The sequence below is a fragment of the Aplysia californica genome, unplaced genomic scaffold (assembly GCF_000002075.1).
Source record: "Aplysia californica isolate F4 #8 unplaced genomic scaffold, AplCal3.0 scaffold00916, whole genome shotgun sequence".
NCBI lineage: Eukaryota > Metazoa > Mollusca > Gastropoda > Aplysiida > Aplysiidae > Aplysia > Aplysia californica.
The window spans coordinates 132980-147204 of record NW_004798186.1 but is presented as its reverse complement, the minus strand read 5'-3'; the positions used below and the strand labels follow the sequence as shown (position 1 = coordinate 147204).

Genomic DNA, 14225 nt, shown 5'->3' with positions numbered 1-14225 from the left:
AAAGAGTCAGGAGCCCTGAGGAGGGGGCAAAAGGAGGTGAGGGGGCGGGTGTCGAAAGTAGAGACGAATGCAGAAGACAGAATATTGCTGGAGAGCAGGAAATGATCCGTGAAAGGAGACAATTTTTCTTAAGAATATTTTTCGGTCGCTACCCAGATTCGAACCTGAGACCTTTGAATGAGAACACCGTCTAGACTTCGAGAGTCCCCTCCTCCCCTCCACCTATCCCCCTCCTAATATGACCTTATGAAGTTACCAACAAGAAAAAGAAAACCATTTGACCCTAGGTTATTGTTATTGGACTACACGCAATATGAGGCAATGTTTCTAGACTATTATTGTTAGCCTATTAGGAAATTTTAAAAAAAAGGTCCCACCGTCTGTCAAATATACAACCATCTCAATTCCTGCACAACAACGATGACGTGAATTCGGGCACACAAACAACCAATCACTATAAAATTAATATTAGATTCTGATCATGCCTATTGGTTCTTAGTCAATTAATTGTTATAGACCTACGATAACAATAATTATGTCGCAGAGCCACGTAAACCAAGGGGAACAAACAGTGTTTTTCTATGACGATTATAAGCTTATTGACCATGGCTGTTTCCCTGTGACTGCAAGTCGTACAGCTTCCAAAATCACAATAATGTTAAACTGTAGTTTAGTGAGAATGAACATAACATTTGTACGGCTTCGTTTTATACAATCTCAAAATTTTGCAGAATGACAAAGTAGGCATACAATACCAAAAATAAAGGTTGCCTCACTTTTATGATAATATTGTGCTGCAGATTTATGAACGACTAAAGGCTTTGGGTGATAAGCGGGTGCTCTGCCGCGGCTGTGGTTAGCTTTTTCTTTCCTTTCAAGTTCAAGCACCTATCGCCTTTATCTCTTCCCCTTCCCTTTGGTGCTTGTTACTCTCTTACAATAACTTTATTTTTCAGCACTTATATGACCTAACTGTGTCGCAAGAGCCGTAAAATTGTCACTAAAATGAACAAAAACAAGGAGAAAACTTTTTTGTTTTGTTTTTAAAAGGCCGACGGTTTTGGACCATAATAATATTTGCAGCAGCCTTAACAGTGAAGGGCCAGTGGTCCTGCAGGTTTTTGTCGTCCGTGTGACTGCTAGGCCTGGAGTCTACCGCTGCCACCACATACACAAACACTCAGAGCGTCATGTTTGGGCTCCCTCTCAGGCTCTTGCTGGAAGTGGCAGGACACACTTGACGTCTACACTGTGTGTGACTCACGGCGAAGAAAGTGTTTGCTTCCACTCACTAGTTCCAGCGCGCGCCAAGACGTACTCACATAAATAGCCCATGGAACGCACGGAGGTAGGTCTAAGCATGGTGCTTTTTCTTTGCAATTTGTACAAAATTAAGCTAGATTTTTAGATCTAGAATCTACATGATATTAAAGACTCTTGACTCCAGTCAGATTGGACTAATTTGGACTTGGACTTGGAGACACACTGTAGAATCTACAGTACAGCTGTCGTCATAGCAGCAATTAAATTAAATCTCTAGAACCTCTAATATGATTAAGGCGATTGTTAAAATTCCCGCGTTTAATTCCGATGTGCGTTTTTCATACCCTCAGGCATATTTCGCTTTGGTCCCTAACCCTAACCCTAACCCTAACCCTGGCCGTAACCCAAACCCTAACCCTAACTCTAACCCTAACTCTAACCCTAACCCTAGCCCTAACCCTAACCCTAACCCTAACCTAGGGACCAAAGCGAAATATTCCTGAGGGTATTAAAAACGCACATCGGAATTAAACGCGGGAATCTGAACAATCGCCATTATTGATTTAATTAATTTACTGTCAGCTGCTAGATCTACCGTCTGTCCGCCAAGCCTAAACACTCTTTATTATGGCGAAGTGACTGCCAGTCTAGCCGTACTTAGATCTAGGTTTGGCCCTATCGATTCAAACCTGTAAAAAAAGTACACAGGTCTCATTAGATCTAGATCTAGTAATTATTCAAGTTGAAATACATGCAAGTCAACAAACATAAAAAAGAAGAAGGTGAGATAAGGACGATAGATGTTTGATAGGAAAGAAGTCCAGGAGCAAACCACACCAGAGCACCCACCCGCCAACCACCCACGTCATGATCTTTCCTTAGGGAGGGCAAAATTCAGTGACACTGAAACTCTGCGAATCTGGAACAGAAAGCTAAAATATAGTATAGATGTTCACAATACATGTAATACTATCACGAGAGAACGAGACTCATAAAACACGCGAGAGTGGGGGGGAGAGAGAGATTTTTTTAAAAGTATGCACTTGATCAGGTCTCCCCCCCCCCCCGACTGTACCTTTTAAAAAAATCAATTGAATCCCCCCCATTCCGGAACCCTATACTTCGCGCAGCGCACACTTTGAATGAACTTTGGTGACCCCATGCGATCACTGGTACTCACAATGTGATGCGAAAGTACAGGTTCATTGACCGGTCACGATGTCGAGCCCAACAAGACGCTTGTGTAACTTTCTTTTTTTTTCAGCAAGTGAAAGCACAGGACAATGATTTGACTGGGTGGTAACGAAAGCAAAAGTAGATAGAGCTTCGGTACCAGGCATACACTTACGCTTGCCGCCAAAGCGCCATGTCCATACCAAAAACTATCTTTTGTTTTCGTAAGAGTTAGAACTTGCAACACAATAAGTTCATATAAGTGCCGAAGATTAGAGGTGTTAGTGTTACAAGAGAACTTAACAAACACAAAAAGAGGGAAAAGAAAGATAAGGATGACAGATGTTGAATAGGAAAGAAGGAGCAGACCACACAAGAGTACCCACCAACCACCCACTAATACTATCTTTACACACACCACACTTACAATCACACACAAAAATACATTAACACACAGAGAGAGAGAGAGAGAGAGAGAGAGAGAGAGAGAGAGAGAGAGAGAGAGAGAGAGAGAGAGAGAGTGAGAGATTGAGACAGAGAGTGAGACAGAGAGTGAGAGAATAGAGAGAGAGAGAGAGGGGAAAAGTAAAAGAGATAGAGTGGGAGATGGGAAAAGTAAAAGAGATAGAGAGAGAGGAGAGAAAGAAAGAGAGAGAGAGAGAGATTGAGACAGAGAGTGAGAGAAGAGAGAGAGAGAGAGAGAGAGAGAGTTTCAATTCATCTTCAGATTACTATCACTTATCAAATCAATGAATTACATGTATTTGCAGACGTTCGAGGCATAGGCTGCAACGGAACACTTAGCCTATAAAATTGCTAGATGAAGATATGATCGAAAAGAGCTAGATCTAAAAGCTCCTCTTGATGGCAAAACCAGAATGTGTGTGCTTAATCACTACATAAAAAAACTACAAAACAACGAATTATAATTATGGGGAAAAATTGTTGGACAGTCGGGAGGAGGAGAAGAAAAGAGGGGGACAGAAAAAAAAAAGTTCTTCCTCGGATTCGATCCCACGCCCGTTCTCTCCGAACGCAGTCACGCTGTCCATTCGGCCACCACAACTCCTTCCTGGAATAGGTAGATTAAGCTTCATATATTTACAGCACTGTTTCAGAAGTTTCTGAACTGCTAAAACTGGAATCATAGGCCCAACACAATATTCACCACTAGCCTACCACAGCCAATCAGCGTGGCTGAGTGAACTATCTCTTGACCTTCCGGTTACCGTGCACATAGACCCTGAGGCTACGGACCCGGTTACCGTGTACGTAGACCCCGAGGCTACGTACACGGTTACCGTGTACGTAGACACTCCGTTGTCTGAAATACAAATACTTTAGGCATTGCAAACTAAAAATTTCATTTACAATTCAGCCATCAATATTAAGTACGGCTAGCCTGACAGTCTAGCCGTCCTTAAGTACGGCTAGCCTGGCTGTCTACCCGTACTTAAGTACGGCTAGATTGCCAGTCTAGCCGTACTTATCTTAGGCCCTATTAACATTAGAAAACAGGAGGTTGTTTAAAATACATGCACTGCCATTAAGGCACCTGGTTTCGTCTCAAATACAAATACTTTAGGTACTGCACACTAAAAATGTATACTTACAATTCAGTAGGCCTATTTTTTGTAAATGGTCAGTCTAGCCATCATATTAAAAATAAGTACGGCTAGCCTCTTCTTTATAAAGTTTTGTTTAGAATATGCTGTGACTAGATCTATGTTCACGGTGCGTGAAAGCAGTTTGCAGGCTACGTTCTTAGCGCCCTGAATCATCCACCTTTGGCACAGAGGCACGACTAAAATGCTACGGTTGCTCACTAAAAATAAAATGAATGAGAAAACACCACAAGAATAGATCTACTCGCGTGAAAAATAATGATGCGGTGATCTGAGTGCAGTGGATTGCTGAGGCGAGCATAGCAAATATCAGCTCCGGTCGACAAGGCCTCGCTTGCTCAGCGCGCTGAACACAACTTCGATCCTCTTCCCATGTGCAGCGCTTGACAATTTAAAAATAAAAGTCGTTCGAAGAAAGGGGGGGGCATGAAAAAAAGCAAAAGCAAAAGGGAAAAGCCAAGGGTATGGAGTGAAGTGAGCAAGGTCATTCTTGAATTGCAAACTACATTCAGGGCGCCATGAACGTAAGTTCGTAGTCTCTGCGTTGAAAATAAATTAGCTAAATGTACTAGAATCTTGCTAAAAAGCTAGACCCTTGCTTTAAAATGAAACATTGCTAAGTTTTTACCAGACATTGTTTTTGCCTTAGTTTTATTAAACTATTGTTCAACTATGGAACAGTTTAGACAAAGATTTAATTTATGAATAATAATTTGTTATTGATCTTCAAAAAAATCTCTAGTCTTAAATTTTTTAAAAACAAGAGCGCTCACCCATAAGATTGCGATTTAGAATAAAGACTGCTAGCGCTGATCCTCCTAAACTCTAATAACATAATTTTGGAGAGATAATAAAAGTGAAGTAATTTCATCACACATATAATTGGGGTGTGACGAGATGACCGTGTGACGAAATGACCGGTTTCCGTACAACCGCCCCCCAACCCACACACACATCACAGGCAGAGTTCTAGCCTCATGATGTGATGATTCTGTTAGGTTAGGTCGGAACAGAGAGAGAGAGAGAGAGAGAGAGAAAGAGAAATAATAGGCTACTATAGTAAGAATGACAAACATGCACACAGAGAGATAGATGAGTAAGTGACTCAACTGAGAGTGTGTGAGAGAGTGACAGAGAGAGAGAGAATACTACGAATACAACATAGAAGTATGTCTTATTAATTAACTCGATATAACAAACTAATACAATACAGACAGTGTCAGTAAGTCGATGGTCAATCACTGTGACCGGTGATAATAGGCACAGTTAGGTGACTATGGCCCCAGAGTGTTTTACCCCCTCTAAGAGAGAGTTTGGAGTTAGGTTGCTCTTCGGGACATGAACTGAGCTTCAAAACACTCAACATAAGCAGGGGTTTTTTTTTGCGATGAAATGATAGAAGACATGACTGTTCACCTTAAAAAGCAAAATGTTATTTGATATACATGTTGATTTTCGGCAGATATCTCCCATTTGTTGTTTGCAAAGTAACTTATTTTTTCAGCATGCCTTACAAATGTGAGGCAGGGTGGTGAAATCAGGTGCTCGTCAAAATAATCAAAGTCAAGAAACTGGGAACTTTTATCCAATTTTTATTTTTTGGCTCAACACCTTTCATGCCCTATAAAGAACACCTATTTCTGTTTTGATCTTACTGAAAAATGTTGACTAAAGGCATAAAAGATGTAAATTTTCAGTTTCCACGGACTTTAAAGCTATGGAAATAACTCAACTTTGGCGGCCGTTTTCTCGCTAATTTTACCTCTGAAACCAGGCGACCCCCCGACATCTTTCAATTATTGCAATTAATTATCTTGAATTGTATCCAAGATATAAACTGATATTTTTTTCATCAAAAGCAAATCAGCTGGACAGGCTTTAAGATGATACACCAATATAACTACATACGCCCCAAAATTGACGAGTGCCTGATTCCACCATGTCATGACATATTATATCTTGATTTTCTGCCAATATCTCCCATTTGTTGATTGCAAAGTAACTCACTTTTTCAGCACGCCTTACAAATGACAAATGTTGTCTAATCACTGACCTATATTCCATTCTCTCCCCAGTAGCCCTGGATGGCACGATGAAGAACAGAGTCAACAACAACAGCAACAGTAACAGCTACAACAACAACAACAACAACAAATCGAGATGGAGTGATGAGGACACCACAGAGTCTAGCAGAGCCACGTTTTTCCTCGACAGATGTCTTCCCGTCCCTGTCCTCAGGTGAGGCATTCTAAATCTAAGGCAATGTTCCGGCTCCTGAGCTTTGAACTTGATAAAGTAGAAATATTTTGCTTGTGTGAGAAATTTTTGTCAGTATTTACTTTCGCTGTTTTTAAATTACCTTTACGACTAAATTTTTAAAAACTATGTTTTTTTTAGGATACTTCAATCATTCTGATTTGCAAAGTAAAAAGGGAGACTAGAGAGGTGAGCAGAGTAAGCCCGATTCCCCGTTTGGACTTCTCTGTTGACATCCACCCCTTTGCGCTCATATGTCCTTTTTCAGTTGCGAGTGTCGTAAAACCTTACTTAAAAATAAATAATAAAAGATTTTGTCAAAAGGGCGTTGCAGTTGGTTAAATGGTTTCAGATTTAATATAATTTTGAAAGATCCCACAAACCTTCAGTCTACAGTGCTTGTACATAATAAATTCTTTCAATCTTCAGTGAGCTAAACCTATATAACTGTACAATGTCACACATTATTTTTCGTCATCGTCGTTGTCGTTCCAGCCCGGCGGTGGCAGCTGTGGTGGTGTTCACCGCGGCCGTCGTCTGCTTTGCCAACAGCTACGACGGAGAGTTTGTCTTTGATGACTCCGAGGCCATCGAGGCGAACAAGGACCTCCTTCCCTCCACGCCGATCGGCGACCTGCTGGTTCACGACTTCTGGGGTCGGAAACTGACCAACGCCAGCCACAAGTCGTACAGACCCCTCACGGTGCTCACCTTCAGGTCAGTCACAACTCTGCTGTAAGCTGACAAAACGCCCCTTTTTTTTTCTTTCTCAGCTGTTTCGAGAAAAATATTTTTTTTGTCAGCGTAACAAACACAGTGATTTCGAAATCTTAATTGTAATTTATTTAATAACTAGTCTCACTTTCTCTTTGATTGTTTAACACATGGAAGGTAACTAACTGATCAGGCTTTCGATTTAGCACAAAAAAATTTTGTCTACCAAATAAAAAAAGGCGTTTTGTCAGTATACGGCGGAACTGTCTCTGGACATATTTGCTCGTGGATAGTTGGTGGGTGCTCTGATGAGGTGTGGTTTGCCGCTTCTTTCTTTCCCATCGAACACCTATAGCCATCATCTCTCCTGTTTCTTTTCTTTGTGTGTTACTCTCGTAGCAGCTCTAATTTTTTTGGTACTTGATGACTTGTTTTTCAAATATCGTAAAACTCTTACTTAACACTTTCATCCCACCCAGCGCGTAGAGTGCACAACCTTTGTCCTCACGTACCAGGATACAGACGGGGTACATTGGTACTTAACTTGTATCTTGGCAAAAATACCGGCACTCCCCCCCCCCTCCCCGGCAGTGCTACTGACTGAATAGTGTCTTTAGGCCATTCCCAAAGAGGGGATATTGACATATTCTTATGTACAGTAGAATTGTAAATGGGCTGATTTACCAGTGTCATGCTCATACTGTGCTGGAACACGATAGGGGGAACTGCTGCTTTTTCTTTCCTCATTCTTACTATCGTCATTTTTTCCTCTACTTCTTTTGTATGTTTGTCACTCTCTTGTGAACTGCTATTTCCGGGGTGCCTTGATAGTCGAAGCAGACTTTGTGCTGTTGAGACTAGAGAGGTGAGCAGAGTAAACCTGCTTCCCTATTTAGACTTCTCTGTTGACATACACCCCTTGGCACTCAAATGACTTTATGGAGTTGGGAGCGTCGTAAAAATCCTTACTAACACTAAAACTAAATCTGACGACGAGCAAGCGTGCTATCGTCTGTCTATCTATTTTGTTGACTGGACTTTGACTTTGACTTGTGTGTAATTTTCGTTCCATATATTGATGGTGCAAATAAACTCCCTTTTTCTAGCTGGTGTGGAGCTTGGTTTGCTGGGTAGTCAATTTTTTTCCTGGTAGTCAATTTTTTCTGGAAATATTGCAGGACTGCCTGTAAAACTAAAACTAAAATTTCTTCCGCCAACAGATGGAGCTACTGGCTTGCGGGCGGCTTGCACCCGATTGGTTTCCACGTGGCCAACATTGTGCTGCACGGCGTGGTCTCCGTCCTGTCTCTGCCAATGTTTGACCTGCTCTTCTCCGGCTGCTACACGCACGCTCGGCCGGGAGAACGCGCCGCGCCCAGGGGATCCTTTCTGTGCGCCCTTCTGTTTGCGACCCACCCCGTGCACACGGAAAGTGTAAGTGGCCTGCTTGTCTTGGCTTGTCAACTTTCCCGAAGTTTCCCCAAGACTGTCCGGGATTAGGAAATTTGGCGACCTTATTTCATGTACAAACACCAAAACCAGTCTCTTCTTTGTGTGATTTTGTTTGTTTTTGGGTTGTCTATAGGTATCTTATGTGGGTGGTTGGCGGGTGCTTTGGTGTGGTTTGGTTTGCTTCTTCTTTCCTATCAAAAACTATCGTCCTTCTCTTTCCTCCTTTTTGTGTGCTTGTTTTTCTCTTGTAACACCTCTAATCTTTGGCACTTTTTGACTTTATCGTGTTGCAAGTGCCGCAAAGCTTTTACTAGAACTAAGAAGTTCTGTTGTAACATTGTGTGTCCCTGACTGGGTTTTTGAAAAAGTCGGTAACCCTGAAGTGATATCCGAGGCTTGATACCGTATCATCCGCAGCGTTCCACAATTGTCAGTCATTTTTTGTTTGTTTGGAGAAAATTGATGGATAAAAAAAGCTTTCCTCATCTGAACCATGACTCCAGAGGGAACTTGTGGTTTTTCAGTTAAGTACTAGGATCATGTGGCAGTGGGGAAATTTTTTTTTTTAGCAAGTGTTTTTACGATGCTCGCAATTGCATAAGATCATATGAGGGCGCTGGACACAATAAACATTTTCAGTTGGTTGGAAATATTGAATTTTGCCCGAGTGGCGGCCGAAGCCTACTTTTATTGATTGGGGAAATTTGGGAGACTTATCGCATACACACTATGCCGTGGCGTCAGTGGCCTAGTGGTTAGGCTCTTGGACTAGCAACTGTAAGGTCGTGGGTTCGAATTCCGTCAGGGGGCCGACGTTGTGTCCTTGGGAAAGGCACTTTACATGAATTTTCCTCACTTCACCCAGGTGGGAATGGGTACCCGGGTATAGACAGCGAAAGATCTTGTCAGTTTGTTATTGTTTGAGCGCTTAATCAGCTGCTAGCACTGTATGCTTCCCGGGAAGCTGAGAATGTTACGGAGTGTTGTATGGTCTGCTGGGGTAATAATGTAGCATAAAGCGCATAGAGCCTGCTGTTGAGCGGGGACATGCGCTATACAAATTATTATTAAAAGCAGTCCCACTTGATGTGATTTTGTTGGTTGTTATGTAGTCTGATGCCTCAATGTTGGATGTTCCTGACAGAGTTTTGAGAAGGTTGACAAGCCTATTTGTGTCACGACGCTGGGGATCAGGTGCTCGTCAATTTTTAGTCGTAATATGGAGTTATTGGTGTCATCTTAAAGCCTGTTCCCTTGCCTTGGTTTGGATGGAAAAAAAATACTGTTGTATCTTGAATAGAAATTGAGATTTTTCAGATTGAAGGAGGTGGGGGTCACCGGGTTCAGAGGTGAAATTAGCGAGAAAATGGCTGCCCTAGTTTGGTCACTTCCATAGCTTAAGAGTCCTTGAAAACTTCAAAGTTACAGTTTGTGTGCCTTTAATCAACGTTTTTCGGTAAAATTCATAAAGAAATGTTTTTAAGTGGACATAAAAGATGTTGAGTTAAAAAACAAAATTTTGATAAAATTTGCCAAACCAGCCGAAAAATGCCGCACTCTTCGATTTCATCATTTTGACGAGCCCTTTATTTCACCACGAAGAGGGTGGTTGGCAGGTGCTCTGGTGTGGTTTTGCTCCTTCTTTCCTATCGAACATCTGCCGTCTTTTTCTCCCTGCCTTCTTTTTTTTGGCGTTTTTTTACTCTCTTATAACACCTCTAATCTCCGGCACTTGTATGATGCTATTGTGTTACAAGTGCCTCAAAACTCTCACTTGAACTAAACTAAACAACAGAGCCACGACTAGGCTGTTGACTGAAAAAACTCAATTTCGATAAAATTTGCCAAATCAGCAGAAAAATGACAGTTTCTTGGATTTCGTCATTTTGACAAGCCCGTGATTTCTTCGAGATGCCTTACATATTATTTTTCTTTTCCATGTCGCCATCTCTCTCTCTCTCTCTCTCTATCTCTCTCTACTCTCTCTCTCTCTCCAGGTGTCGGCGGTGGTGGGACGAGCGGACCTGTTGTGTGCTCTTTTCTTCATCCTCTCCTTCCTGTCCTACGTCCATGGGGCAACACAAGGTGGGTTTGTTTGTTGGTTTGTTTGTGTGTTTGTTTGTTTGTCTGTGTCTTTTTGTTTGCTTGTCTATTTGTCTGTTTGGTTGTCCTTCGTCCACGGGGCAACACAAGGTGGATTGGTTTGTCTGTCTGTTTATTTGTTTGTCTGTGTCTGTCTGTTTGTTGGTTTATCCTACGTCCTACTGGGTAATAACAGATTGTAAAATGCATAGAGCTTGCTGTTGAACGGGAACTTGTGCTTTTCAAATTAAGCTGTTTATGTCACATAAACAAAATTAACACCATATGGGAACCCCATTGCAGACACTGTGACTACCACGAGGAGACTGTTGAACATCTTCTCATTCACTTCCCAAACCTGGCAGTTCTTCGACGCAGGCTCCTACACACACCTACAGACTTACAAAGCCTGCTCTACTCTGGCGTTGACCAGATGACAAGGACATGTGGTTACTTGAGGGAGGTTTTGCGATGCCAAGAGCAAAATGCTCGCAGCTGAAGGGATTTGAAAACAACAACAACAACAACAACTAATAAAAAATCCTAGTCGATGGTTTCAACTGATTTTAAAAGGTTTACACCTGCGACGATATTGTTTTTAAAAGCTAGTCCGTCATTCTTTTCTAATTACCAGATTATCTTTATTGAACGCATGTTTTGAGAGGTTCTAGTGCAAAAATGCTCGTTGCTAAAGGGATTTGAAAACAACCACAACAACAACAACAACCACAACAACAACAACAACAGCAACAACAACAACAACAACAACAGCAACAACAACAACATTCTGTTTATGTGTTATGTCCCTCAGATAGCAGTAGACAACCGTCGAGCTTTTCCCTGGCCTGGCTGTTAGTCTCTGTGCTGCTCTGTGCTATGGCTACTTTCAGCAAAGAACAAGGAATCACTGTCATGGTGAGTGAGATGGTTATATACGTTTTTCTCTGTATGTATGTGTGTGTGTTTGTGTGCATGCGTGTGTGTGTATGTCTGTGCTGCTCTGTGAAGAACAAGGAATCACTGTTATGGTGAGTCAGACGGTTATATATGTGTGTGTGTGTGTGTGTGTGTGTGTGTGTGTGTGTGTGTGTGTGTGTGTGTGTGTGTGTGTGTGTGTGTGTGTGTGTTCTGTGCTCTGGCTACTTTCAACAAAGAACAAGGAATCACTGTTATGGTGAGTCAGACGGTTATATACGTGTGTGTGTGTGTGTGTGTGTCTGTCTGTGGTGTTCTGTGTACTGACAACTTTCAGCAAAGAACAAGGAATCACTGTCATGGTGAGTGAGATAGATGTGTGTGTGTGTTTGTGTGTGTGTGTGTGTGTGTGTGTGTGTGTGTGTGTGTGTGTTCTGTGCTCTGGCAACTCTCAACAAAGAGCAAGGAATCACTGTTTAGGGGAGTGAGAGCTTGCTGTTGAGCGGAGGTATGCACCATACAAATGTTATATATTTATTAATTATTATTATTATTAATATTATCATTATTATTGTTTTTATTATTAATAATGTTATTTATTATTATTAATATTATTATCTTTATTATTGTTATTATTATTAGTATTATTATTAGTACTATTATTGTTATTATTAATACTATTATTATTATCATTATTATTGTTAATATTATTATTATTATTATTGTTATTATTATTAGTATTGATATTATTATTATTATCATTATTATTACTATTATTATTATTAGTGTTATAATGATTATTATTATTAGTAGTTATAGTAGTAGTTAGTGCTATTTTTATTATTATTAATATTATTATTATTATTATTATTATCCAGTGCCTGTGCCTGGTAGGAAAGCTAAATTGGAATTGTCTCACTTCTGTGTGTGCAGGGCGTGTGTGTGGCGTTTGACGTGCTGTGCATCTGTCAGGTCGACTTGGCCTCTGTGTTCGGCCAAAGCCAGTCAGACACGTCTCCGGATACAGACGGGACCACCGGCCATTCTAATGGCTCGGCCGGCAGTAAGGTCAGAGTGGGTGTTGTTGGCATTATCGTCATCGTGGTCATTGTTATTTTTGTAATTATTGTCGTCATCATCATCATCTTTATTGTCATTGTCATCATCATCATTATTGTCATCATCATCATCATCATTGATCATTATTTTCATTTTCTTGATTGATCATTATAATCATCATCATCAAAATTATTATAATTGTAATCTTTATAACTTTTTTGATTGATCATTATTATTATTATCATCATTTTAATTTTTCTTGATTGATCATTATAATCATCATCAACAGTATTATTGTCATCAATTTGATTTTCTTGATTGACCTTCATTTATTTTCATCATTTTCTCTTTCTTCATTGACCATCACCATCATCATCAGCAGCAGCAGCTGCAGCAGCATCATCATCGTCATCATCATCAGCTTCATCATTATCACAAACATTTTCTTCATCATTGTGTTTCACTTTCTTGACTCAAACTTTTTTTCTCTCTCTCTCTTTCTCTCCCTCACGTAACATGCTTGTGCGCAGAAGTGTGCAAGTCCCCATGCAGCATCATGGCAACGTTCGCTGGCGGTGCGTGTGTCGCTGATGGTGGTGTCGACACTGGCGCTGCTGTGGCTCAGGTTCCAGGTGATGGGCTCCTCCCCGCCAACCTTCCAGGTGCACGACAACCCGCACTCCTTTGTCGACGGGTCTCTCTACCGGGTATGTTATCATGTCTTAAACTCCTTTGTGGACAGCTCTCTTTACCGGGTATGTTATCATGTTGTACGGTTTATGTATTATATATACACTCCTTTGTCCGTTGCTTTCTCTATTGGGTACCTTGTAATGTTGTACGGGGTGTGTATACACTCTTTTGTCGACGGCTCTCTCTACCGGGTACGTTGTAATGTCTTAAACTCCTTTGTGGACAGCTCTCTTTACCGGGTATGATATCATGTTGTACGGGTTATGTATGTATATATACACTCTTTTGTCGACGGCTCTCTCTACCGGGTATGTTATCATGTCTCAAACTCCTTTGTGGGCTGCTCTCTTTGCCGGGTATGTTATCATGTCTTAAACTCTTTTGTCGACGGCTCTCTTTACCGGGTATGATATCATGTTGTACGGGTTATGTATGTATATATACACTCCTTTGTCGACGGCTCTCTCTATCGGATACGTTGTAATGTGGTACAGGGTATGTTATCTTGTCGTACGGGGCATGCATACATATGTTTCGCACTAATTACCGATCGGTGCAATCTTTAGATTGCGCTGCACGTTTTAGCAATCGTATAATTGCGCAGCAATCTGAGGACTGCGTTGGTATTTTGAATTTTAAAAAATAAGAACTTTTTTTTTATTATTAAAAAATATAACATAAATTAAATGTTCTTTGTGAACTTTGAATTTGATACCTGGCATTGTATCATTCTTGTGAGCTCTTCAGTTTCATTAGTTAATTTTCATTTTAATTGTATTTTTAACTTTCACATTTCTATACTTTCGAATTGAAAATATGATATATGTGAATGTTCCACGTTGTGAGTAAAAGAATAAAAATGGAAGTGAATTTTTAAAAAATAAATTTTAAAAATAAAATATTAAGACATTCTTCAATTTGCAGCTCAATTATACGATTATTAAAATGCGCAGCGCAGTTTTTAGATTGCACCGATTGGTAATACACACACAC

At 40.7% G+C, this 14225-nt stretch overlaps 1 protein-coding gene across 1 annotated transcript in view; it reads left to right on the top strand.

The window, feature by feature from the left end:
* Positions 1-1021: 1021 nt before the first annotated feature.
* The window catches only part of LOC101852363 (protein O-mannosyl-transferase TMTC4), a gene marked incomplete in the record, with an annotated part of 39720 nt that continues 26516 nt past the window's right edge, over positions 1022-14225 (top strand). The window contains 9 exon segments of the mRNA XM_035972940.1: positions 1022-1348; positions 6137-6299; positions 6813-7034; positions 8252-8465; positions 10481-10568; positions 11377-11480; positions 12414-12548; positions 13070-13471; positions 13799-13806. Of these exon segments, the coding sequence (XP_035828833.1) occupies positions 6154-6299; positions 6813-7034; positions 8252-8465; positions 10481-10568; positions 11377-11480; positions 12414-12548; positions 13070-13471; positions 13799-13806 (1319 nt within the window).